The sequence below is a fragment of the Aphelocoma coerulescens genome, chromosome 1 (genome assembly GCF_041296385.1).
Source record: "Aphelocoma coerulescens isolate FSJ_1873_10779 chromosome 1, UR_Acoe_1.0, whole genome shotgun sequence".
Classification (NCBI taxonomy): Eukaryota; Metazoa; Chordata; class Aves; order Passeriformes; family Corvidae; genus Aphelocoma; species Aphelocoma coerulescens.
This window is the reverse complement of record NC_091013.1, coordinates 16,383,581-16,410,584: the sequence shown is the minus strand read 5'-3', so window position 1 is coordinate 16,410,584 and position 27,004 is coordinate 16,383,581. Positions and strand designations below refer to the sequence as shown.

General features: G+C 41.2%; 1 protein-coding gene across 3 annotated transcripts; it reads left to right on the top strand.

The window, feature by feature from the left end:
* The first annotated feature begins 1,204 nt into the window (after positions 1-1,204).
* Positions 1,205-25,071, top strand: BEND2 (BEN domain containing 2). 3 transcript variants are annotated; one of them, XM_069002860.1, is made up of 12 exons: positions 1,205-1,377; positions 7,768-7,914; positions 9,567-9,727; positions 11,352-11,423; positions 11,628-11,702; positions 12,384-12,488; positions 14,480-15,002; positions 15,985-16,185; positions 17,100-17,236; positions 17,858-18,068; positions 19,193-19,396; positions 21,956-25,071. In XM_069002860.1, the coding sequence occupies exons 1-12, from the start codon at positions 1,365-1,367 to the stop codon at positions 22,186-22,188; spliced, it is 2,082 nt and encodes a 693-aa protein (XP_068858961.1). In that variant the 5' UTR covers positions 1,205-1,364; the 3' UTR covers positions 22,189-25,071. The 3 variants fall into 3 exon arrangements, with proteins under 3 accessions (XP_068858961.1, XP_068858951.1, XP_068858971.1); XM_069002850.1 differs by having other exon boundaries at positions 17,855-18,068; XM_069002870.1 differs by lacking the exon at positions 1,205-1,377 and adding an exon at positions 1,771-1,947 and having other exon boundaries at positions 17,855-18,068.
* The last annotated feature ends 1,933 nt before the right edge of the window (positions 25,072-27,004 follow it).

Sequence of the window (27,004 nt, the reverse complement as noted above, 5' to 3'; positions counted from 1 at the left end):
CCACATGTCTCTTTCACTTTCTTCAAAGGCTCTTAGTTGAACCTGCAAGGATTGCCCTCCTTTTGCCTTGCATGGTGCTGCTGAACTGTACTTTCTTTGGTCCTGCAGGCTGTTGTAGGGCACTTTGCTGCCCCAAGCCATGAGCAGATCAGGTCCCGTAGCCACCCACACCCAGTGTTCTTACACTGTGTCACTACTTGGGGCATTGGAATGGGCTGCCCAGGAAGACAGTGGAGTCACATCCCTCGAGGTGTTTTAAAATAAGACTGAGTATGACACTTAGTGCCATGACTTAGTAGATAATGTGGTGTCAGGTTATAGGTTGGGCTGCATGCTGTCACAGTTTGTCTTTTCCAACCTAATTCTGTGATTCTTCCCATCACTCCTTGAATATATACCCCCAAAGAGATTCTTGTGCGTTCAGGGAGGTGCGTGAGGACACTCATGGAGTATCTGGGCAGGCATCTCCCGGACCTCCTGACCCCAAACCCTGAATCAAAAAAATAGGGAGCTTTGCAGACCACCAAAACTCAATGTGGTGGTGTGGTAAGAGAACCAGACAGTCTTGTACCCTCAAACTATGAATGGCACATGCAACAGGCTCTGCATCCGCGCAGATTCCCGGGGAGCAGCTCGGCAGCCCCCAGAGGCCGAAGAAATCTGCATGAACCTGAACTTGCTGCCCTCGGCCCGGCCTCGGCTAGCACGAAATGCGGCAGCGCCACGAAGCCGAGAGGGGCCTGGAGAAAGTCCGGGCATTCTCCGTAACTCGAGAGCCGCGCCCAGCAGCCTACCTTCGGCGGGTTGCTGGGGGAGAGGGCCCGCCGACGGACTAGCTGCTCCCACAGCGGGCCAGCTGGCCGGCTGGCTGCTGCGGAACGAGAGGGCTGCTGCGGGAGCGGGCCGGCCGGCTGGCTGCTGCGGGCCGTACGAGCTGCTGAGGGAGCGGACGGCCTGGCCAGCTAATGAGGGAGTGGGCCAGGTGGCTCGCTGGATATTGCGGAACGGACCTGCTGTTTGGCTGGCAAGTTGGGTGGCTAGCTCCTACGGAAGCAGGCTGGCTGCCGCGGGAGCGGACCGGCTGTTTGCCTGCCTAGTTGGCTCACTGCCTGGCGAGCTGCTGCGCCCACGCTGTAGCTGCCGAAGGAGCGCGCGGCACCGCCCCCGCGCTCCCGTTTCCCAGGCGCGCTCCCGCGCCCAGCGCGCAGCCGCACTGCTCCGAAACAGTTTCTTGCTCACGTCGGACGAACCGCTTCCGTTTGCAACGCCGCATTCCGGCCACACCTGCCCGTGCCCGAGCCCCGGCTCGCTCCGCCGCCCGGCCCGCCCGAGGAGGACCCCGCGCTCAGCCGCCCCAGCAAGCCATGTCCGAGGAGGGTAAGGGTCCCGGCCGGCCGGCCGGCTCACCCGCCGAGGAAGGCGGGCGGGACGCGGCGCCGCCGGAGCGCGGGGAACGCTCCCTCATCGTTCGCAACAGCCCCAACGCCCGCTGCCGAGCTGGCCGGGCCACGCCCACCGCGCCCGTCGCTATTCGCCCGTTCCCGCGCGGTCGGCGCTGCCATTGGCTGCTGCTCCTGCCCGTCGCCATCGCGTCAGCGCCGGCGGGGGCTCGCGCCGCGGGGTGCGGCCGGCGCGGCTGATGGCGGGCGGGGCTGCGCCTCTTCGCCCCCCAGGGCGTGCGGGCCCAGCGCGCCGCGGGGGCCCTGCCCGGCAGTGTGTGTTCCCGAGGCAGGAGTAGCGGGAGTTACTCCTCAGAAGTAGGGTGGCCCAGCTACAGCTTGGTTGCCTCAGTTCCAGTGTTGATAGTGGAAAGCTTTTGCTTTCCATAGTCCTCAAATGGCGGGTGAACATAGTGGCAAAATGTTGGGGAGACTTTGCCGTGGGACAGCAGGGTCTCAGCTCTGACAGGTTCCCCCAGCGCTGCAGTTACTCGGATACAAAAACTGAGTAAGGGAGAAATGAATGATGCTCCTAAAGTGAGAGGCCTGGCCTAATGATTTCTCTATCAGAAGACACAGTGCATAGCACAACTTAGGTGTCTTAGACTTCAGACACTTTTACTTTGAACCCAGATAGGTCTGTTTGTGCCAATTAACGTGCTTCACCTTGCCCTCCAGAGGCGTGACGTTTTTACAGACTCAGATTAGTTTATGCTCGTTTAGCTCGTTGCTGTCACAGAGCTACTCTCTAAAGAAGTTCTGGTTTTGTCTTGCTTAGATGCAAATCTGCTTGTATGACTTCACTGTTAAGGAACTTTTCTGATTAAGAAATAGCCACTTCACTGTGCAGTTCTACAAGTGTCAACATGAATTAAAGGGGTAGGACTGAGATGTAGGAGGGTGGGAGCTAACTTACGACACCGTGATATAATCCTTATTAAATAAACATACACAGTGATGTGTTTGTTGGTCTTTCTCTTTTGTCCTCAATTCTCTGGTCTCCTGATTGGCTTTTTCTGTAACTTTTTCTGTAATCCTAGCAAATACTTAGCCTGTACTAATCCCTGGCAATAGAAAAGATATGCCATTAATAATGGTGTTCAATCAAAAGGTGCAGTATGAGTTCCAGTCTTAATAAACACCAGAGGTCTTTGTGTGAGAGTGGTTTTACCTTGACTTTGAGTGTTTTTATCATCTCGGTGATCCAAATATATATAAAGGCACAGGAAACCTGCTTTTATTATTTTGCTTCTTTCCGTAGTAATTGGTTTGTCTGAGCTTAACATTCGTTTCTGTTGTCTTAGTTTGTTGCAAATTCTGACAACAGCATTCTAAATTAACTGTTTCAGTGTTCAGAGGCTGTTGTTAAGCATTTTATCTCTGGTATTCTGGTGTCTCTGATTCCTGACAACATATCTAGACAAAAAAAAAAAATAATCAGAAGTATGCCTAAATTCGAGGATGTGACTTCAGGTGAATGCTACCTTTTTTTTCTGAGTGCAGTATTTAAACATCTTTATAAAATCCAGTTTGACTTACACAGAGCTTCCATGGCTGGATGTTGCACCTGGGAGTGTTGAGATCATGTTTGCAGAAATACAGAGGCGTGTCTAACCAAACTCTTAGAAAATGAAGTAAAACCCACTAGGTTTCTGTGAAAAGTTTTTAGTGATTTTGTAAGAACCCTTCCAGGAACTCTGCAGTACTGGTTGAGGTACGATTTAGTACTAATTGCTTTCAGCCATCTCTCTCATCAACCTCCCTTTACCATTCTATACTTGATAGTCACTTATATTTGTGTTTGTGCAACAAGCGAGAGCATTCATCAGGTAATGTCGGATTCAGTACAAGTACTTTCTTATTCCACTGGCTTATGTGATGTATTTTAATACAAACATACTTGGAGTAAGAAAAAAATAGGTGGTCATCTCGTCTTCAGACTTCAGCTGAAGTATCAGATCTGGTTGTATTTCTGTACTTGTAGCTCTCATTATTGTAGGATGCAGAAATCTGCTTCAAACTCTCAGTTATGTCTGCAGCGAGATTGAGTTAATAGGCAAATGATTACTTAGAGTTGTGATGGGATGATACTAAATCTGAAAGGCACTGGTGTCCTTGGGCTCTCCCTTGTGTTAGTTCACCTTTCTGTGTATTTTAGTGCAAGTGTCATGCCATAAATAGCACAGGATCTAATAGTGATTCAAATTAAGCCTAGCTGTCTCCTTTTGTGGCTTAGTTTCAACCCAGGTAAATTCTTTATTTATTTGGGTGGGGTTGCTTTGCTTGATTTGTTTTGGTATGTAGTTCATAGCTGCTACAGGGTTTTTTTGGGCTTTAACGTTTTTTTTTAATGTTTGTTGTTTGTTTGCTTGGTTTTAATGTTTCTTGATGTTTAATACTAATATCTTTCCATCTTTAAATTATTTTAGAGAAAATAATTGATCTGTCTGTAGCTGGTCAGTGTCCTATCTTTGGTGGTCGGGGTCTGTGTGTGCCCCAGTTTTCTTTATATTGTAGTTTGATTGTATTCATCTTTCATACCTACATTTCGTATTTTTCTTTTTGCTTTCAGCTCTTTTCAGCAGTGCTTGGATTATTTGGGGATAGGTGACAGAGCAGTAGTAAAAAGATACGCTTTTTACATACACTGCAGTATGTTCATCAAATGACAGGATTTCCAAAGAAGAGAGGAAATGTTTCAAGTCCCAATTACTTTTAAATATATTTTCCTGTTGGTTAGGGGATATAAACTCTTGGTGATGCTTGGCTTCACAGTGCTGCATAAAAGGCTGTAATTTAATATAGTACAGGATTAGACACAGAGTTGGACATTTTTGGGTGCAAATAATTCAGGTGTAAGTGCCTTTAAAATTTTTCAAGTACCTGTTACCTAATGATTTTGTGCAGAAGTGAAGACAACCTCCTGATGAAAGAATTCTAAATGATTAACATAAACATCTTAGAAGTTAAAAAGATCACCTCCAATCTTGGCTTTTTAATATGGTCGTTTCACTCTACTGCTGTGTCTATAAATGTCTTTCAAAATGTACAATACACATTTTTTATGAACTTGAAGCTTTTAGCATATCCTACTGTCTTACTGAAAATACTAAGTCATAGCCTATATCATATAACTCAGAGTATGCAATGGGTCTGAAAAGGAAATTAGTTTGGTTATGTTTTCTAATTTTAGATGACTGTTACTTCAGCTTTCAAATAAAAATTTGGAGTTCTCCTAAGCTGGTAACTTGATCCAATGATTGGATAAATCAGCCTATTTAGTAAGTCTTACTAACGTGTAATCTACTTCACAGTAAAAGCCTTGTTTGAAATATGTTAACCTAAAATATTTCCTTAGTCACACTTTTTAAATTTATAATTTCTTTTCAAGACTTACCGGAAACGTCTAAATATCTGTGTCATGAAATTTTCTGTCTGTGGAGTGAGTTAATGTATATAAATTACTAACTTGGCACAAGAAATGCAGTTGCATCTTTGTCAAAGTCAGAAGATGGCTTCATTTTTTTTTTCAGGAGCACAAATTAATCCATAGAATTTGGCAGTTTGTGGTTTCTACCTGAGAGTCAGAGTTGTATTTCATACTGTTTGGTAGTGTTCTCTATTCCTAGCACTTTAAAGAAGTGTCAGAAATATTTAGAATTGCTTAGAGGACTAAGTTGTAATGTCTTTCAGATTATGGGTAAATAGCTGGAATTTTTTCTTGTCACAAGTTTTTGAAGGTGTGAATAATGTTCTATGTTCTAATATTCTACAAGTGAACTTCAGTTAATCCTCAACAGTCTTATAAACAAAGTATTTTTGATCACATATATATTCGTCTTGCTGATGAATGTAGTCAACCTACAGCAAAGGCATTTAAATTTGTCCACTGACTTTAGAGGCCAGGCAACTAGAATGCATTAGGGAAAGGAAGGAGTGGTTGGTATAAAGCAAGTCAGTTTACATTCTTGGAGCTGCTTTCCTTATGGTTGCAGTGTGACCAGTCATACTAATAAGCCTTCATGGAAATGGGTGGTGTATTCTAATCTCCAAGTTTCTTGACTGTCCATGTAAAAATGCTGTTCTGAGGAGAGAAGAATTTCCTTTCCATGTGTGAAAGCAGCCACATTCAGCAATGGGTGATGGAAATTAAAAGGCCAGGGGATGAGGAGAATCCTGGCCATCATTTGAGAGGTTAAATGAGAGGCTCTACTGCTTGTTGCTGCCTTGCTTCCACATCATTGTAGGAATGTGTTGTAGGTTTGGGTTTTTTTTAATTGAGGTGGTTTTCCTTTCTGCATTTTCCTCTTTGGTTTATGTTTGTTCTCCAGCTGTGAGTTGCTGTAGCTACAGGCTTTTGAAACACTTCTGCCCAGAGTCCACTGCACTGTTGAAATTCTGATTTTGAAACTTATTTAAGGGAGGGTGGTAGAGGGTATGGAAGACTGAGCCTTGATTTCAGTATCAACCACTTGTAGAAACTCTCCTAACTTCTGATCATACTGGCCTTCCTCTAGTCCAGCTCAAGCTGCTCTGACATTGCTATATCTTTGCTACATGCTGGTTCCACAGAATCTTCTCTCTTCTATACTCATCACTCTGTCTGCTGCAGATTTGACTGACGTTGCTGATCAATCAGGTAGTGTTGTTTTGCTTGCGTTATTTGAGTGAGGCATGAGATCTGTGGCAAAGATTGTGAATATACAGGTAAATTCTGTGGTTTTTAGGGTGGCATAAATAACATACAATTTGTATTGTGTTATCTAATTAGGGATAGAAAGAGGACTGCAGGACAGCAGAGGCCCAGCTGTAAATAGGGCATTTGTCAGACCATGCATTAATCTGGCATCCTGGTTGGGGAAATTGGCAGAGAGGATTCTCATCCCTCCTTCTTCGATGCAGATGCACTTTTACCAACTCTTTGTTAATTCTCTCCCAAAGTAGGTAGAATACTAAATGATTGTCAACAAAAAAATTTGTGCCTGTGAGGCAGTTAAATAATTCAGCACATGCTAATAACTCACGTTAGCTTGCAATGAACTTTAGTCAGTGAATATCACTGAAGTGTTTTGCTAAAAGCTGGACCTAAATTAAGTTCATGAGTAAGCCTGTTGTTTACTTCTATACAGCTGATGAAAACTGGCCAGAAACTGTTTTCTTATTGGCAGCCTAAGCAGCATATCCTGGTGTGTGTCCTCAGCTAAACTCCTTTGTACAGGTCAGCTCTGCCCCAGGTAGCTTTTTTGCTTTGTTTACAGCTGTAAACAAAGCTCTTGACTGTGTGGCAGTTGATGGGTGTTTCTGAACAGACCATCAGTTTCTTAATCAGGTGACAGCCAAATCCAAACCCTGCTGTATTATGTCTTTTGAATTAGATGGGAGGGAAAACTGAATGACATGTGGAATTAAACTTCATTCCTACCTTTTGATCTCTTTGAGAAATTGAAAGAGAGCAGGATTTGGAGTGAATTGATTATGTGAAAGTAGAGACCCAAACTGCTGTTCCACTCAGAGAGTTGTGATTCATTCTTGGAGCTCAGTCCATCCTGTGCACTGAACAGGGCAGAGACACTGTGGAAAATACAGCCTGTGTTACGCATAGTTAGAGTGTCATTATGCGTGTGTGCTGGCTGAATTTCAGTTTGATTTCCTAACTTTATATGGTTCCTTCCATTAATTTGTTTCATCAAAAATAAATTCCACTCCCTTCCCGACCTTGTTAAAAACACTGGATCTAGCAATAATAACTATAATACAGTTATTCCAAAACCAGGACATTTTCCTCTTGATGTAGTGTGTTTAATCGGAAAAAATCTGGTACTGGCAATTTGCCATTCAGTGTTTCTGCACAGTATTGCATTGGGAGCCAATGTTTGGGTTTATCTGAATACCAAGTATACCATTAGGATTTGTAGGCTCATATTTTTCGAGTGTATTAAGCAAGTCTTAATTATGAAAGTAAAATTTGAAGACCAAATTACTACTTTTTTTCATATGCTTGAATATGTAAACTGGAGTTTGCAGAAGTGCTTGTTACTGGCTTTTAACTGTTCCCGTTGAAGCTGGTCACTTTAGGGAGAACTGGGTACTGAACAGTTTCAGAAATCCCACCAGCTAAGCAACAGTAGGCTGCTTCCATTCTAGTGTGTGTTAAAACCTCAGTGTCTGTGTTTAAGTGGCTTTGCATTTAGATGCTGAGGTGAGGCTGAATTTTTAGTAGCCTGAGCTACAATGGAGACAATGCGAGATGTGATACAGGCACTACAGCTGTCATCTGCTGTGCAGACTGGCCTGTAGTCTTACCTGTTTCTCTTTCTGCATCTCCTAGATTATTTGTGTGTGAAGACTGAGGAAGAGGATGAAGCAGTGATTATGGACCATGGAGAAAATGGACTGTCCACACAAAGCTGCATGCCAGCGCAACAAAACTCTGAAGCAAACAGTGCTGTTCACCACGTGCGTCAACTTGCCTATGGTAATTACAGTTCATTTTTATTGTCATCTGATAGTTAATGGCTAGTTTTAATGCCAGATGTTCAGTGCTTTGGTATTCAGTGCTTTCTGTGGTACCCGTATCTTTACAACACGTTTTATTAGAAAGCTACTTTTTAGAAATTGCTTTGCAGTGCCTTTAAAGAGAGGTGTCTTTTAGTTATTACTTTAGAAGTCTTTATAAATAGTGAGTCCACTAAAATATTATGTTTTAAAAAGACAACTTTTTACTTACTTGGAAAGGAATTAATTAGGAAGCAATTTGGAAAATAAATGTCATGAAAAAACCTAGCCTAAAAAATTAGGTTTTTAAATAACCTGTCCAGTGTAACTTAGTACTGGAGATAACTGATGTGTGATGATAGCAAGATGGTTGTTGAGGGTGATAAATTATTAGCTGTAAGTAGCCATTGTGGTTGTCTGTAATTCACTGTATTTATATTAACATGCAAGATCAAAGTCTCTCAAGAAATCTTACCCAATGCTTCACTGGCCCAGACAAAATTCTTCACAGCTGTTTACAAGCATTTAGTAAGGCCAGGAGCAGTATTACCAAGTCAGTGAGGAAAATGACTGTAACTAAGTTGAGGGCACTTTCTAGTTTGGGGGATTTTTTTTTTTTTACTTCAAACAGTTAATTCTATAGAGAATCCCATCAGTATTTCTCTTCACAGACACAAGTTATATCTGTTTCCTAGTATTGTTGGGTGCTTCTGGAGAACCTTTAGTCTTTTTGGTCTTTTATTTGACAACAGAGTATTCTGTGATTTTCTGTATGTTTTTGACTAGAAACAAATTTGGGAGTGGAGGATGGTGAGGATGGTTTGGATGGTTTACTTTGGGTTTTGTCTCTGTTACTAAAAATAAACAAAAAAAACCACCAAAATTAAAACTTATGCCCTAGAAGCTGTCATAGAGAGTTGCTGACCATGATTTTAAGACGAGTAGTTATTTCATTATTAATAAATTAATCATGATGAGTGCAGTTGTTTCTTAAAAGGTAAAAGATGGTTTTATTATCTGGGGGTGTATTAGCATTAGATATTGTCTAGTTAAAACCAAGTATAGTGAGATACATGAGTGAAACCACACCACAAGTTTATCTCAAATGTAACTATTGCACTTTGAACAGAAATTGTCTCTGCTTGTTTTTATTCAACCACCATCTTAGACTGGTATCTTGCAGAGCAGTGCCTTTCCTTCAGATCTCCTGTCTGTCCAAACTAGTTTCTTCTACTTTTATATTGTAACCTTGCCTAAAATACGAAGCTGTCAGAGCAAGCTCAACATCACGCAGATAGAGATCTAGGTCTTTATTTCTCCCTGCATGCTGCAGAACACCTTTTATTTTGCTTTTTTCTTAGCCATTTATGCTCACAAAGTCAGTATTACTTTTACTTGCTTTTTTTAATATATTGTGTTTGAAAAAAACTAATATAAAATTGAATTTATCATTTCTGATCTAAATTAATTGGATAAATAACTGTTTGATAATAATGCTGGTAAACTAATATCAAGTAATCAAACAGTCTGAACGTTTAAAAAAAAGGGTGACTGTGCCTGTTTTTACTGTAGTGAAATGTTTAATGCAGTGGGAAACTTGGTGATATGCTTGTGTTCACTTCACTTTCCCAGGAAGCGAAGGCTTGCCAGTGCTTGCTGATCAAACGGCCTCACAAATGAGCCATTCTGCAATGATGCAGAGAGGAAATGGTCACAGCCCTGAAAAAATGGATTTTGTGTTTTTGCGTAATAAAAGAAAACGACTTTCTCCTGCTGTAGTGGAACACAATGTGGTATGTTTCACCAAACAGTAGCCCTTTGTTTTGAGGCCAGTTTCAATGTTATTTGGAATATCATTTTTCTTTCACTGTTGTGTGATGATTTGGTGACATCCCACTGAAGACAAGTAGGGTATCCCTGCATGGATGCTTCTAGCAAGTCTTGAGCCTCCAACTCTGCAGTCTGTCTGTACACCCAGAGTTGCCCTATCCCCAGGTGCAGAATCCAGCACTGTCCTTGTTAAACTTCATACAGTTGATGGTTGCCCAGCCTCTGATTTGTTCAGATCTCTCTTTGGGGGCTCTCTGCCTTCAAGGGAGTCCAACAGCTCCTCCCAATTTAGTGTCATCAGAAAATTCAGTATTCTTTCCAATCCTGTGTCCACATCATTTATGAAGATGTTGAAGAGCACAGGGACAAGGATGGAGTCCTGCAGAATCTCACTAGTGACAGGTCCCCAGTCTGATGTCACCCCATTCACTGTAACCCTTTGTGCCTGACCCACAAGCCAGTGGTTCACCCATCCCATGATGTGTTTATCCAGCTCTGTGCTGGACATCTTGTCCAGAAGGATCCTGTGAGAGACAGTATCAAAAGCTTTACTGAAATCCAGACAGATTACATCAACTGACTTCCCTTGATCAGCTAGGTGGGTCAGCTTCTCATAAAAGGAAATTAACTTTGACAAGCAGGACTTTACCCTCCTGAAGCCCTTCTGGCTGTGACTGATGACTCTGTTGTCCTTCAGGTGTTTTTCAGTAACTCCCAGAATAATATCCATAATTTTACCGGTCATTGTATTCTGCCTGTTGTAAACAAAACAAAAGCATCACCTACCACCCCCCAGACTGCCTTTTCTAAAATAAAACCTGATTGGTTAAAAAAATAAAATTTAAAGGAAAAAAAACTAAAGCAGATGCATGAAATCCATCGTGTATGGTGGAAGGGATCAGCATCTGTCCAGTAAAAGGAAAATGCCAGGATTGTCCAGGTGGTGGCGCCGTTCTTCCCGGCTGAAAGCAGTTTTCAAGCCGTGAGAAAATTGCCTCTTCCAGAAATTTGTTACAGCTTCTGCTTTCAGTTACACCCACCGAATTCTCATAATTTGAACTCAGAGGTCTTTTCCAATCTAAGTGATTCTGTGATTGCATAAGCTTGGCTGTATAGTACATATAGTTAGATGAGGAAGTTCTGCCTTAGAATAAGCAAATAAAAATGCATGTTATTATATTTATATTCTCTTCCTGTACCCTGCTAAAATTACTTGAAGAAACCAGAGGTCTGAGACTCTGCTATGGCAAACCCAGGGTCAAACTGGTAAGGAAACCTTTTCTGACTGTGAAAGTAGAGTGTGTAGGGAGTCAAGCAGGGCACCTGACCCACCCACTGCAAAGGGGCTTCAGTCCCAGCAGTTACAGTCTCTGGGTGACCACCAGAGTGTCTCCTGCATGGTCAGACAGGAAAGTTTCCTGAATACACCAGTACATTAATAAGATGACTGTGTCAAATCTTGTTTTCTGGGGCCCTCTTGTAGACAAAGGAGGGAATTACAGCTACAACGGAAAGTGTTCAAGTTGGATTTGTAGGAGAATTCTTTAATTTTTCAAAACACTGAATGTTCTTTATGTTATTTCCCAGATGAGAACCAGGGAAGAAGAATATGAAGATAGTGACAGTATAATTTATGAGTATGAACCAGACTATGAATGTGTAAGTTGATTTCTTTTGTTTGACTGACTTGGAAAAGCTGCTTTGGGGATGCATGTTTTGGAGGCTGAACTAACATGAAAGATTTGAAGTTGGGATTTACTTGCTTAATGTGATATCCTAAGTCCGTGTATATATTAGTACCTTACACTCTTTTTTTTTTTTTTTTTTTTTTTTTAATATTTAATTATTATTTTAATGAAAAAGGAGAGCATTTTATCTGAAGCTTCCTATACTGGATATCAGGAGAATCCTCTTATGGAGGTCCTCAGTTATTGCCAGGTATTTTTTTTCCTTTATATCTGAAATGGTGTCTAAACAATTTTAGTTAAACTTCAGGAAGAGTTATGTTATAAACTTGACAACCAGTGACTTGATCCTTTCCAGTTGTTTGCTTGTTAGTTGCCCACATAACTACAATATTTTCAAATTGAAACTAATCTCCTTCATATTCTCTGAATTTTTCATGAGAATACTATTCAAATGTTAAAAGCTTTAATAGAAAATGTAGAGTTTAGGTATTGGGAGGAGCTTCACAGTAATGGGAGAGATATGGCAGTGATACACACCCAGCTATTGAAAGTACATGTTTCTTGCCAAAGGTGTGCCAAAACTTCTGATAGTGTTGTTTTTGTGAGTTCTTTCCTTTTGATTTCTGAAGTAGCAACTGAAAAAATTGAAAATAGATGCACTAAAAATTAAAAGCATCCCATATTTGTTCAGGTGAGCACTTGTGTGACTTGAGTCATTCAGGACATGCTTAATGGAAGTCAATTTGTAAGTGGCTTGTAGCCAAGTGTTAATGTCTTGTAAGTCTCCTTAAGCATTCAGCAGTGCTGTGGAAGGAGGTTGACTATGTTTTAGGGAGGGAGTTCAGCTTTTAATTGAACTTTCTTGGTTTCTTCAGGTTTCGGTTGGGTTCTTGTGAAACAGTACTGTTTTCAGTCTTATGTTTGTTGACAGGCCATGTATGATGCCATTCAGAAGTTGGATAAAAAATTTGATCTGCTTCATCGTAAGGTCTCAGAAATGCAGCATACTCGTATAAAGCCATTGTTGCTCAAACCTGTGAGTATTAAAGACCTAAGGCATTTATTTTTGATTTAATTCTCTCATTTCCTCTGATGCTTATTTAAAAAAACCCAATCCTTTCAGCAAGATTAAAATTAGTAGCAAAATAGTAGACTTAGAATCTATTTCAATTCAATTACTTGAGATTTTTGATTATGTTCCAGCTTTGGTCTCCTGTGTTGTTATTGACTGGTGGCCACAGATTGGCAGTGACCCCCATCAAATTCAGGATGCTGTGATAGATGCTGTAAAATTCTATTTGTATTGGCATGAACAGAAGTGAATTGTGTAGGTGCATCTTAAACTTCAGTATATTGCTGTTGCACCTTTGCAACATGTGATGTGTTATCTCATTGGGTTCTGCAGTTAGAAGAGAGTTTAAGCATCAGTCAGGTTGGTTCAATTGACTTAACTGAATTTTAGATCTCAACAGTATGTTGTCATATCCATTACAGTATAAAATGTATTATTTTTCTTAATGAAAACTCCCTTTTAAACATTTTTAACAAGGTTTGATATTGAGCACACAGTATTCATTTTGTTCCTAAATGGTCAATCTACTGTTACCTAAGGAGACACAATATTAGTACTTCTAACATTGATCTTTAAAAGGAGAGCATAATAGATGATTTTTGAAAAAGATCATAAAATCCATAATGACTTTTTTTGTCAACAACATTGCAAAGCTTTTAATGTGGCAGAGATGATTCTACTGTCAGGAGATGTCAATGCAGCAGTAAGGCCATTTGCTTTAAGGGTGGATAAAGCTGAATTTCTCACACCTGTCAGATATCAGTGGGATACTAGGTTTTATCTGGTATGTGTTTTTGTTTTCAACTCCAAGCTTGTGCTGTCCACACATAGAAAACCACGAGTTTCAGGGAATAAACTGATCTTGTCACCTACAAATGAGCCCTGTGCTTTTACCCTCCCCTCTGATATGTGGGATGGCAGCTGCTTTAATGTTTAGATTTTTGGGTTAAAAGTGACCTGCACCGCTTTTTTTTTTGTTGTCCTTTTTTTTTCCCCGCTGAAGGTTTTTATCCCTATAAAGAGTAAGATGCAACCTGCCAGCTGTTTTCTTAGGTTCTGCCATTTAAAACCATCAGGAATGCTGTTGGGTTTTTTTATAGCTGTACCATTGCTGTCCTTGTGAAGGGCTAATGGAATAGTTTTTGGTAAAGGTACTTGGTTTTGTTAGGTGACCTCCAAACCTGGGGAAACAGACAGGCTGTCAGAGACATAAGACTTCCTTAAGATCATTGGTTCTTTTGAGATTACAAGGGTGAACTATAATGAGATTTCTCTAAACAAACAAACAAACAAAACCACCAAAAATAAAATAAGAAAAATCGACGTGTCTCATCTGCATTTGGTGGCTTCTGCTCAGTGACTTGTGCTTTGAACTAGAATGCATGCTGTATGGTTTTTATTAAAAGTACTTGAAGTGATGGAAAACGTAGCCCATCTCTCAGTTTGTCTGTCTCAGGCTCTTTGGAATTTTCATTGTAGATGAGATCTGAATGTTTAATTTTTCAGCTAACAAGTAAAAGAAGAGAAAGTGTTTGGGTTTTTTCTTGTTTGAAAGGAAGCTAGCTTGGCAGTGGATACATTCCTTGAAAATTCATCAGCCAATGACTGGGTCAATGACTGAAAAATTTTAAATTTTATTTTGCCTATTTATTTTTTTGTCGAGCTCTAGAAAGTAAATTTGCCACCACCCCAGGTGGAAAAAATTTGAGAAACACTGCAGCTGACCGGATAAATTCGTAGTGTTGCAATTACAAGTGAGAATAGAAGAAAGTAGAGGGAAGGCTAAAACCTGATAGCTCTAAGTTAGTGACAGAGACTACTTCAAGAAAGAGTGTGCTGTCAATAGCATAATTACTAAAATCTGGTTTTCATGGTTTGTTAAAAAAAAGCAAACCAAAATTAATCTGCTATGTCTAATTTAACCTTTTAATTGTTTTTTTGAATTATGTTTGCAGAAACCAGTTGGATTTAAATACAGAAGTTCCAGTCATTTACACCCAGGAAAAATAAGAGTACAAAAACACATGGAAAGGGATTTAAGTCTTCATCTTTCTTCATCAGGCCAGGGAAGGCATAGCCCGGTTGTGAGGGTTGCTTTACAAAATGGCCACGTTCAAGTCAATTCCAAAGTGAAACATGCCCAGCAGAGTTTCCAGCTTGAATCTCAGCAGCCTGAGCAGCCTGTTGGAAGGGAGAGCCCACCACTCCCCACTATAGTTTCTACCCATTCATTGCATTCATCATACACAGCAACTAATGGAATGCCTGACCTTTCACCACAATCAAATCTTGCTCCCAGTATTGTGGAAAGTACTGTCAACTTTGCATCTTCACCAGTGGCATCCCCATCAATACCAGCACCATCTGAGCCCAGTAATGAAAATAATGCTGTGGAGTTGAACTACAAAAATACATCTGAGGATGTGAATATTAGTGAAGAACTACCATCTTCTTCAGTCTTCATCAATCCTAACTTTGGTGAGTTCCTTTGCAAGAAATAGTCAGAAACAAAAGCTAAAAGAAATGGCTGGTACTACCACAAAGCTTTGATTTACAGTAGGTGCTTTGGATTCTTTTAACTCCTGGCTCTTTTTCTCTCGTAATGTAACCTTTTTTAACATGTGTATAATTCACAAGCAATGTGTGCATGCTATCCATGTGTTGGAGGAGGAAAAAGAGATTGCCACAAAAGCTAAGTGAGTCATATGCCTGTGTGCATGTTTTAAGAAAGCAGCTTACCTGATCTGTGTGAAGGGAATATCTGTTTTCTTCTTGTGGGGGATTTTATCCATGAAAAATCCTTTTTATACTCAAAGCCTGCAGTGTTTGGTTTCTTTCAAAATACTTCATTCCATAGGAAAAGAAGAATTCTATAGATCTTTGCATTATAATAAAGATACACATATAACATAGCACCATGTATTAAAAACTAATGCCTTTTTAAAGTGTAAATGCCCCAAGTTATGTGCAAGGCTGAGCTATGACTTTTTCATTGCTTTTGGTCTAAAAAATAAGTTTGTACAGCTGAAGAGCTGCATGAATAGTAGGTGAAATACTCAGCTGTCTATCTAAAAATTTGTAAACAATTTATGATTTAGCAGTTCTATGTATGGATATGCCACTCTTCATGAGTCAGTGTCTTGAAAACATACATGGTATCTGCACATGTAAAATAGGCCAGTGTGAACATTGTGGACAGTTGACTGTTTAATGTATTTTCTTGGGTGTTTTGATTTCACTTAGTTATGTTGGTGGTTAATGTGAATCAAAAATATACTTCTGCTACCATTCCAATTTAAAGCTGCTTTTGTAAGAGCAAAGATGAGCAGTAATACATAGTAGAATTAACTGTAGTAGAGAACATACTCTGAAAGTCAAGAGAAAGAGTTTGAAAAAATGTTCTAACAACTTGCTTGGGATTTTAAATTTTTTTTCTTCGAATGTTTTTGTTTTACAAAAGAGTTTGTTGGTGACCCAGCAAGAAATGTAAAAGTTCTTGGAAACCATTTGATGAAGGCTCAGCAAAAGACTAAACCCAAGTATGCAGCGCGCCACTTGGTTCGTGTCTTGTTCCCCAAGAAAACTTTATTGTGCAGCATTATGGGAGCAAGTGCACGAGGGCGCAGGACATTGGACCCAAACAAAATTGCTGCAATAAGAGGTATGTTACCTTTCAAAATGCACAGTTTTACTTCTTTCATGCTTAACAAAGTTTTGAACTTACAAGGAGTCCTTTTCTGTATATTTCTGGCTAATCATTGTCTGACAGCTGGTGAACACATAAATGCCATAGTGGATGTGCTCCACTGTACAATATCTTTTTATTTTGAAAGTCCTGCTTTGTAATAATCAATGTTCATTTTTCTTCAATGTGGATAAAACAATTCAAATTTCTTCTAGTTTTGTGTACATCGTGTTCATCAGTCATGCTTGCTATCTCTAAATTTTTAATTGCAGTTTATTTTGTGTTTGTGTGTGCCATGGATTTTGTCGGTGATTTTCTGTTTGGTTGATTTGGGTTGGTTTACAGCCACAGTATGCCTGGGACAAACACTAACTGGTGTTTTTGAAACATTCTTATGTGTGATTCTCTTGATTGAGAAATGGTGAAGATGGAGGGGGCTTTTTTTTATAAATGTCAAGTCATTTACACAGATCCCATGGCACGGATGTATAAAAGGGTTAAAACTGAGATTATATAAGCCATGTGGAATAGTTGCAGCAACAGCATTACCGTGTCTGTTCTTTTACAGGGGTGGTGCTGGTTTTGGAGTTTTTTTTAAAGTTAGTGCGATAAATCACACATTTCCTCTAATTCTAGCAGGAAATGTTTAATATAATGGAAGCATTATTCACATCTCAAAAAGTATCACAGAACATCTTGAATTCATAGTGCTTCTTAGTTTCAAAACGTAAGTTTATTATCTTTATTTATCAATGGAAATCTAAAGCTTGTAAATGGAGAACAGGAAGCATGAAGCATTAGTTAGCTTTCTCTCTCTTTCTAAATTAGGATACTTCTAAATACTGGCCTTTGTCATGAAGCTTAAAGCATTTTGTATATTTTATATGTAGAGTTTCTTGCAACCAACTTTCCAACCTATGATTTGAGCGAGCATGGAAAAGACTGGAAGACCTGTATCACAAATGTCAATGCTATGATCCGCTGTTTACGCTCTGAAACCAAAGCAAACTCAGCAAGTTCACCTAAGGTGATCATTTATTAAGTATTAAGTTTGTGCTTTTTTCTCAGATGAATTATTTGACCTCCTCATGGTACAAGTGCTGTAACTGGAAATTCCTTGGATTCTGTCTCTGCGTTGCTCAGAGCAGGCCTGCTGACTGCAGCACTGGTTCCGTGTTGGGAATACTGGAATATGCCTTTCTCTTGCTCTGCCTCTTCCTGCTCCTGTGTCCAGAGTTCAGTTAAGATACGTTCAGGCATAGGATACTAAAAGGAAAGCACTGCAAACATTGCCCAGAAGTAGTGTCAAATTTGATTGAGAGCTTAAACAAGTAGCTGGTAGCACGTGTTTTCACCTGCTTTTTTTTCAGGTATATCCAGCCATGCATTTCAGTTTTACATTGACTGAAACATCACTCCCAAAGCACCTCGAACTCCATTTACCTCTGCTTCTAAAATGCTCTGTGCACATCTTTGAATACTTATTAACTGTTCCACCTGTGGTTTTCATGATGGAAATTCAGGCATAACTATATTGTAAATATCTGAAATCTAATTTATGCTAAATGTGAAGTAAGCTGGAACACTAATTAGAAAACTGGTAGGCTTCTCTCAGTGCATGTACTAACCTCATTTAATGTTTCAGGAGACAGCTGAGGGGAAAGAAGAAGTGACTGATGCTCCTGATACATCTCATTGGGTAGATTTAAATTATAATGAAGATAGTGGAGACAATTCTCAAAACTCTAAGAAAATGACCGGCTCCACAACTGACACATTGCAGAATTCAGGACTGGATAAGTTTCCAGAAGCTTTCCACATATCTTCGGTCAAGAAACAACAGTGTTTGGAACCAATGGGTAAAACTAAGAAATTTCTGTTTCCTGGAATTGCTTGTTACATTTTAAATGGTCAGTGAGAGGCAGAAGATGCTACTGTAGGTATAATTGTATAGTAAAGGGATTTTCTGGACTATGTGACTCTTCTTTTTCTCTTGAGACAGTCACTTGGTGTATACATAGTAAGTCTTTTTGAGAATGAACAAGAACGTTATATCTGGCTAACAGAATATGTGTTTGCATCTACCAGTGACCCATAATGCATATTCCACTCTGACATTGGGAAGTTCAGCTTCAGTTACTCCGTTCAGTTGCCCTGGCTTTTTTCTTTTATTTGGTAGATACTCTGCCTTAAACAAGCAATCTAGCTCAGAACAGCTATTGAATGGTATTGCAATTTCAGAAGAAAAAGCACATCTTTCTGCAAAACTGACTCTTTAGGGCAATAAAAATCTTAAAGCAGCCTTTATATTTTCACTTTTTTTAATGAAAGTGTACAATATACAAATGAATTGGGAAAAAAATCCATGTACGGGTTGTGATGCTTAGAGACCCTCAAGGAAAATGAGCTTAGTTGCCCTTGGAAGTAATTTATTTGATTGGGATCACTTTGGGGCTGTATCAGCTCTGTTCCTGCACCCAAGATTTGTTAGTCAGATCCCACAGACCTGTCTATGTAGTAAAAATTTTGCATTTTTTCTTATTGATGTTTGCAGTGAAGTCAGGTGGAAGTAGTTAAATATTCACTATTTTCCTGTTTCCACTTACAGGATCTAAGCACCACTGAAATAGCAGAACTTTTATTTACTTACTTACTTGGAAAAGCATAATCTTTTCACATGAGATGAAAACAAGTTAGAAAGCAATCATTAATAATGCAGATTGCACTGCTGAAGACAGATCAGAAGTACTGTTACATGGTTGTAAACCAGGCAGGGTTTTCTGGCTGCTTGGCCATGTGTCTGCAATGTGTTTCACATTAGCATTAGCCGTAGTGTTACGATTTTGCACTGGTCTTTCCAAGTAAGGAGGGCAGTTTCTGGGTGAACTTTTTGTGTTAGTTTTGATTTAATACAGCCACTTTGAAGCATGGTCAGTGTTGGATGAGTAAAATATCTCTCTTCCCTCCATGACATCTTCTCTAGAACCTCTTGGGAGCCCATGGCGCAACGTTCAGTTGCCTTTCTCAGTTATTTACGTGGCTAAGGGGAAGACGCGGCCAGAGTTGTCAGCTCGCTTCCTAATTCGTCATATGTTCCCTGAAGAAGTGCTGGTGAAAAGCAATGTGTATGGTAGTCTTGATCGTGGCATGAGCCCACTGGATTCCAATAAAATTAATGCTCTCAGAGGTAAGTAAGAAAATCTCTGTTAAATCATAATGTGGGGAAACGAATAAGAGTATTAACTTTGTATCCTATGAACAAAGCATGGAGCTTCAGAAATTAGTCTGTGAAACTGTTCACTGCAAGCAGTGGAACAAATTAGGAGGAAGTAGATGAAGTTATCTTTTAGGAGCTCAAGAAATTCTCCAGATCACGAACCTGGTTTGTATGGGAAAACTCAATTGCCATGACATTGGCTTGAAAGGGCAGTGCAGTGGGAGATGGAAGCAATCCCTGAGGATTCTGGAGGACATCAGAGATAATTTCTTGATACAGGGGCTGTGTAGATGAAGCACAAAGCAGAGATGTCATGTACAGCAGGTTATGGCTCCCTTCACAAAAAGGGTTGTTGTGTGATAATTGGTGGTGGCATTGCCTGTAGAGATTATGAAATTGTGGGCCCCGAGGTCCTGAGTAGAGTTAGAAGGGTCTGAGTATATATAGGCTCTATATCTTGGGAGAGCAGACTGACATATTTGAGAAAGTCACAGATGGGAGCTTGTGAGAGACAGCTCTGAATAGGAGAGAAGCTCATGGCAGTTGGCAGATCTTTAAGGACAGCCTTCTGCGAGCACATGAGAGTCCATCTTGATGCTTAGGAGAACTGAGAGAGTTATGGGGAAACAAGTTGGACTAAGCAGGGAATTCATAACTGAGCTCTGGAGCAAAAAAGCCACATGTAGAGATTGGAAGCAAGGACAGCTTATGAAGTGGAATTTTGCAGCTGTTGTGGTTTAACCCATCAGATAGCTAAACACCACACAGCTGCTTGCTCACCTTCTTCCTCTGTGTCCTGTTCCCCCGCCCCACCCACTGGGATGGGGGAGAGAACTGGGGAAGAAGGACTGCCTCTGAGGGTACAGCATTCATGCTAAATCAAATGGAGCTGTGGCTCACACCCTCTGGGGTAATGTCTGGGCATGGCTTGAGGGACAGAGCATGCCAGAAACCATTCCCAGTATGGCAACCATTAGCATGGGAAACTTTGCCACTTAAATGTCTATATAGGCATGTAGATGTATTTTCTTTCTTGACATTTTGAGCTTAAGAAGCATTCAGAAGATCGTGTGTCTTAGGGCTGCAGGAACACCATGTAGGCCACAGAGCAGATGAGAAACAAATCCTGTGTGTTGTGGTTGCTGCCAGGCCATGTCACTTGGCTCTGGGGCCAGAGGATAGTCTCTGACCCTGTTTCGTTAAACACAGCCTGCCTGGATGGCAGCACAAGCTCCCTGAATGTTACCCTGCAGAGCAGGAAGGGTCCCTAAGTATAGCCTTACTATAGTCCCAAAGATTGGTCAGTTTTGGTGAGAGAAAAGACGTAACTTTAAAAGCCATTTTGTGGACCATGCTCAGAGGCTCTGTAGACCTTGTAGGAATTCCAGTTCTGTGCTGTTCCTCTAAGGCCAAGTATTGTTGAAATTACTGTTGGGGATGGAAGTAAAAATAGCCTGCTGCTGCTTCAGCCAACAGCTTGTGTATCCTTTCTCAGCATAGTTTATACCAGGAGCATCATAAGGCACACTTACTCTCCCCTTTACCTCTCCTCCTGGAGCAGAGTGAACTGCAAGAGCACAAGTTTTTATTTCTTCCTTCAGACCAAAGTTTTTCTGGCAAAATGGGTTTCTAGGTTTTTAACTACAAGTTAAAATATTAACTGTAAACAATGATACTCAATTAGATTTTTGCTGTTATATGGAAGAAGAAAGCTGACACTATCTACTAGCTATACCTTTCTACTATGAAGGCAAATCTAGATGTTTGATTCAGAGAAGGAGAAGCAATATTGTCTTTGATTTGCAATTACAGATGAGAATTCCTTTTTAGTGTTTATTTAAGTCTTTTAGAGGTTTGCTTAGAGAAAATGTGTAATTCAGCTCAGCTCAGAAGGACAGTCATTCCTCAATAACTTTAAAAACCGATTTTAATTTTGGTTTTAAACTACTCATTTTAAACTACTCATTTTACTCATGGGAGGGGTGAAAGGTACCATAGTCCTACCCTTTTCATGTCATTGCTACCAAACTCAAGTATTTGTTTACTGATCTTATTTGCAGTATGGTAAGGAATGAGCTCTCGCAGTTTTTCTGTCCCTGTGTTTCCTGTACACCTGTGTTATGCGGAATTGCTGTGTTTAATTTTAGTGAATATAGTTGTCAGGGTGCTCAAGGAGTGCTTGGTCCTGCTTAATACTGGTCATTCTGAAATGGAGGCCCAGGTTTCTCTTCACTAGCTGACCACATTAGAAGCTGAAGTTATTCAGCACTTCAAGGATCAAGACCACATACATGGTCATGTTTTCTTTTCATATTTTGTTCTTATGCTTAGACCTTTTTTTACTCATTTTCAAATCTAGCAGAAAGAGGGAAAACAGTATCTGCCCTGCTTTGCTTTTCAAGGCTTGTAATATGCCTAGCTGTCCTGGTTTGGTAGCATGCACTTGCTCTAGTTTAATTAGATCCAGAAAGAGTATATAGCTTGCATAAATAATTGATAACTCACTATTACATACTTGTTTATTTTTAGACTTTCTTCAAGAGAATTTTCCATCCTTTGATCTAAATGAAAGTGGATTTGATTGGAAGGCATGCGTGGCTGCCATAAACAGCACAATCCGCAGTCTCAGACATGAGCTTAAAAAGGCTTCGTCTGGAATCCGGCAGAGAGCCCTGGCAGTGCCACCCTTGAGTGCAGAGTCCCCCAAAGAATCCCACTTCCGTAAAGCCAGTGGAAAGCAACACTCTCATCTCAAGAGTTGAAGCTCTCTAAAAGCTGTCTCAAATCTTAATTTAGCAGGTTTTTATTAATTCCGTGTAGAAGCCTGTAACATCAAGCTGTCCTATTCAACTGAGTTGTCAGCAGCACTAAATAATATCACTTCATGAGACTAAAGTTAGCAGAAGACTTGGGAGCCCTAACTCTTCACATAAGTAGTGGTTGTGCTCCTCAGAAATGATTTTCACTGTTCCCTATAGCATTTGCAATGTGCTCTCTCCTAAAAGCATCTTACTCTCATGATTCATTGAATCTGAAAGATTAATCTGATTAGAAAAGATGCACTGTGCATCAGTTCAGCAGAAGCAGATGGAAAAGAGGAGAGGAAAGAGTGGTCCTCCTTGGAGGATGAATCATAGCCAGCTAAATTATCTCATTATGTGTGAGGAATGAAATTTGCTTTGACAATTGGATATCTTCAGCAAAAATATCAGAAAGGAAAAAATCTTTTAAATTGCATTTTGTTAACTTGTTGTATCTGGACTTGATGATCTTGGAGGTCTTTTCCAACAATGATCTCTCACATTTTTGCCTGCTATAGCTGTCTTTTTTGTAGGATAAGAGGCAGACAACAGTGTAAGTACAGCTGGTAATACTGCTTTGCTCTGATTTAGCTCTATAAAAAGGACAAAAAAAACATCCAAAACAAGCAATCCAATGGTTGGTTCTGGTTTTTCTTAATGAAATTTAAGGAAAATACTTCTTCAGGATCCTGGACTCCACCATTTTGTGGTTACTGCAGCTGAGGCTTCACATTTTCAGCAAATCCCTTGTTGTAGGTGCATATGAGGTCCAGAAAAGCACCTCTCTGTCAATAATAAATGTTCATGCCTTTGACTTTCCTTTCTGTCCACATAAGACTCAGATTTATTAGTGCACTAAGTTATATATTTAAAAAAAAAGAACAAACCAAACAAGCTAATTTTAACAAACTAATTTTCAAAATCACTTGGATGTTGAACTCTTAAAAATAAATAAAAATTAATTACCATATACATTCGATTTCACATCTTGCTCAGTTTCATTTGTAAGTTAAAATTCAACAATAGTACCCGTACAGAAGTTAATGGGGTTTTTTGTTGGGTAGGTTCTTTGGGATTTTTTTGCTCATTTTTTTTCAAAAGAGGAAGTAATCATAGAATCGTAAAATATGCTGAGTTGCAAGGGACATAGCAGGATCATCAAGTCCAACTCCTGACTGTGTACAGGACTATCCCCAGAAATGATACCATGTGCCTGAGAGCATTGTCCAAATGCTTCTTGAACTCTTGTCAGGCTTAGTGCTGTGACCACTTCATGGGGAACCTCTGCCGATGCCCAACCACTGTCTGGGTGAAGAACCTTTTCCTGATATCCAACCTAAACCTCCCCTGACTCAGCTTCATGCCATTCCCTTGGGTCCTGACACTGGTCACAAGAGTGAAGAGATCAGTGCCTGCCCCTCTGCTTCACCTCATCAGGATGTTGAAGACCACAATGGGGTCTCCCCTCAGTCTCCTCCAGGCTGAACAAACCAAGTGACCTCAGCTGCTTCTCATATGGCTTCCCCCCCCGACCTTTCACCATCTTTGTTGCCCTCCTTTGAACACTCTCTAACAGTTTAATGTCTTTTTTATATTGTGGTGCCCAAAAGTGCCCCCAGCACTCGAGGTGAGGCTGCCCCAGTGCAGAGCAGAGCAGGACAATCCCCTCCCTGGCCGGGCTGGTGATGCTGTGCCTGATGCCCCCCAGGACACAGCTGACCCTCCTGGCTGCCAGGGCACTGCTGACTCATGTTCAACTTGCCATTGACCAGGACCCCCAGGTCCCTTTCCATAGCTGCTCTCCAGCCTCTTGTTGCCCAGTCTATGCACAGAGCCAGGGTTGCCCTGTTCCAGGTGCAGAATCCAGCACTTGCCCTTGTTAAACTCCATACGGTTGGTAAAAGCCTTTCTGTTCCGTGTTTTTAGCATCAGTCACATGGTCCTCCCAGTGTCTGTACTGGCTGACTGGTGTGTCAACTTGCCTTGCCACTTGTGTTGGGTCTGAGTGCAGTCTCAGATGTCCAACTTCTTCACAGAAGGAAGCTTCTTGGAAGACTGGCATAGGGAGTGGATTTTACCTGTGAAAGTTGTGGAAATTGGGGCTTCCAAAATAATGCCTGTACATAGCTTAATTAAATTGAACTAAATCTGTCCTCTCCTAGGCAAAGGTTTTACGGTTTATTTGTTAGCAATAGGATAAAACTGAACTTATTCTCACTTCACCTGCTGTTCATAACAGTCTGTATTATATGGAGTATAGGATCAGCTTTTTAATTGCAAGTTAGGATATGTAATGGCCTTATCAAATATAAAATTAGTTGGTAATTTAAGTTCCTTCTGCCACCTCTTTGCAGAAGTCCTCTGTAGGATTCAAGAATTAGACTGAATTTCTGTTTTTCTTTTCTTACTAGAAATGTTGTACTGCAAATTTGGTTGTTCTGGTGTACTATTAACAAATTCTGTTACTGTTCTAAACAGTCCTTATTGTAAATGGCAAGAACTTTGTTGTGTATAGGTATTACTAGTTCCAACCTCAGAAAAAGCCAAAAATGCTTATATTTTTTCAGTAGTTTTATGAATTTTTTTCACTGCCCTTCACAGATTTTAATGGTAGAAGGATATATTTATTGAATGACATGTCTGGCACTGAAATCTGTTAAGTGTGGTGCATACCTATAGCTTCCATATTGAAAAGAAAATTGAATTAATTGAAGTAGAAATAGTTTTCTTGTTTCTGTTTCGAATGTATCAAATTTTGCTAACTTTTATAAAGTAAAATTAAAGTATTTTGCTGTTAGGAATAAAGTATTTTACAAATAAAACTAGCATATAGCTCTTTGACTACGTATGTGTGTTTAAAGTATTTCTTGCGTCATGGATCTACAGTTCAAGTACAGTTTTCATCTGAAAAGATTTTTCTGATGTCCTTTGAAGAACCAGGGCTTTGAGAGATCTTCTAGTTGAGGTGAGATGATTTCCAAATTTATACTGCCTTCACTGTAAACCAAAGCAAACTCTTCTGGACTTGACTTGTCAGTTACAGCTGTGTGTGAGTTACCCAAAACAGAGATGTCCACAAAAGGGTAGGAGTTGAGTAAAATTTTTAAGAAAGTCCTTTAAACTGATAAATTAGGAGATGAGGCCTTGTTCATGCAGTGGCATATGTTTCTGTGTTAGTCCTTATTCAAGGAATGAAACAGGGCTGTCGGGAAGCACTCAGGATTCACTGCCAGGTTCTGTGGATCCCTGGACGTGACCTAAGGAGTGAACAGTTGTTTGCTGCACTTGGCGTCAGGGAGCAGCTTGAGCAGCCAGGGCCGGGCACCCGCAGCACAGGCAGCATGTGCCCTTCCCAGCACAGTGCTCTGGAGCCGGTCACTGCCCAGCAGCGGCCACTGCGAGGGCCACAGGAGATGGGGGGGAGAGTCAGGCCCAGAATTGGTCAGCAGCACCGTGGGTATGAGTGTCACCCAGGAGCAGGACTGGGGACGTGGCTGTGAGTGTCACCCAGGAGCCAGCGCCAAGCAGGACTGGGGATGTGGCTGTGAGTGTCACCCAGGAGCAGGACTGGGGATGTGGCTGTGAGTGTCACCCAGGAGCCAGTGCCAAGCAGGACTGGGGATGTGGCTGTGAGTGTCACCCAGGAGCCAGCACCAAGCAGGACTGGGGACGTGGCTGTGAGTGTCACCCAGGAGCCAGTGCCAAGCAGGACTGGGGATGTGGCTGTGAGTGTCACCCAGGAGCCAGTGCCAAGCAGGACTGGGGATGTGGCTGTCAGTGTCACTCAGGAGCCAGTGCCAAGCAGGACTGGGGACGTGGCTGTGAGTGTCACCCAGGAGCAGGACTGGGGATGTGGCTGTGAGTGTCACCCAGGAGCCAGCGCCAAGCAGGACTGGGGAAGTGGCTGTGAGTGTCACCCAGGAGCCAGCGCCAAGCAGGACTGGGGATGTGGCTGTGAGTGTCACCCAGGAGCAGGACTGGGGACGTGGCTGTGAGTGTCACCCAGGAGCCAGCGCCAAGCAGGACTGGGGACGTGGCTGTGAGTGTCACCCAGGAGCCAGCGCCAAGCAGGACTGGGGATGTGGCTGTGAGTGGGACGCACTTCCCCTGCCCAGTAAGGGGGTCCAGGGGATGGGGCTGGCAGGGCCAGCCTGCAGCACAGCCCTGCAGGGGCTGAGGTCCTGGGCCCAGGCACAGGGGTGGCCAAGAGCACCAGGGCCAGGCTGCTCAGGGCACCTGGGGGATCTTGGTGCAGCCTTCAGGCTCTGATCAGAAGTTGTGCCGGTTCCACAGCTGTGTTCAGCTTTTATAACCAGAACTCATTCCTTAGGACAATATTGGTACTTGTTATTTTCTTCAAGGGTTTATTCAGATAGTCATAGGATTTTAGAATAGGCTGTAGGAAGAGCTCAATATTTATGCAGTTCCTTATTTGTATTTTTGTATAGGTATGGCAATGTGATAATTTTGTAGGTCTTTTGTATAATTACCATTTTCTTTTATTCGGTGTATGGTATGATGATACCTGTGCCTGACATGAGAACTCTAAATGTCACCTGAACTATAGGCTGATGTAAGTATTTAACTTACAACTTCAGCATAGATTTTGGTTTTTTTAGTATTCCGCCTCCAGCTTTCAACCTCAAGTAATAAAGTGACATTGATTGTACTACTCCATGAAATTGGCTTCAGTACTGGAAGCAAGTCTGTCCATCGGGTGGATTGAAGCGTTATAGCACCACCTACCGAGACCCAAGAGTTTTTCCTGAGAAACTGA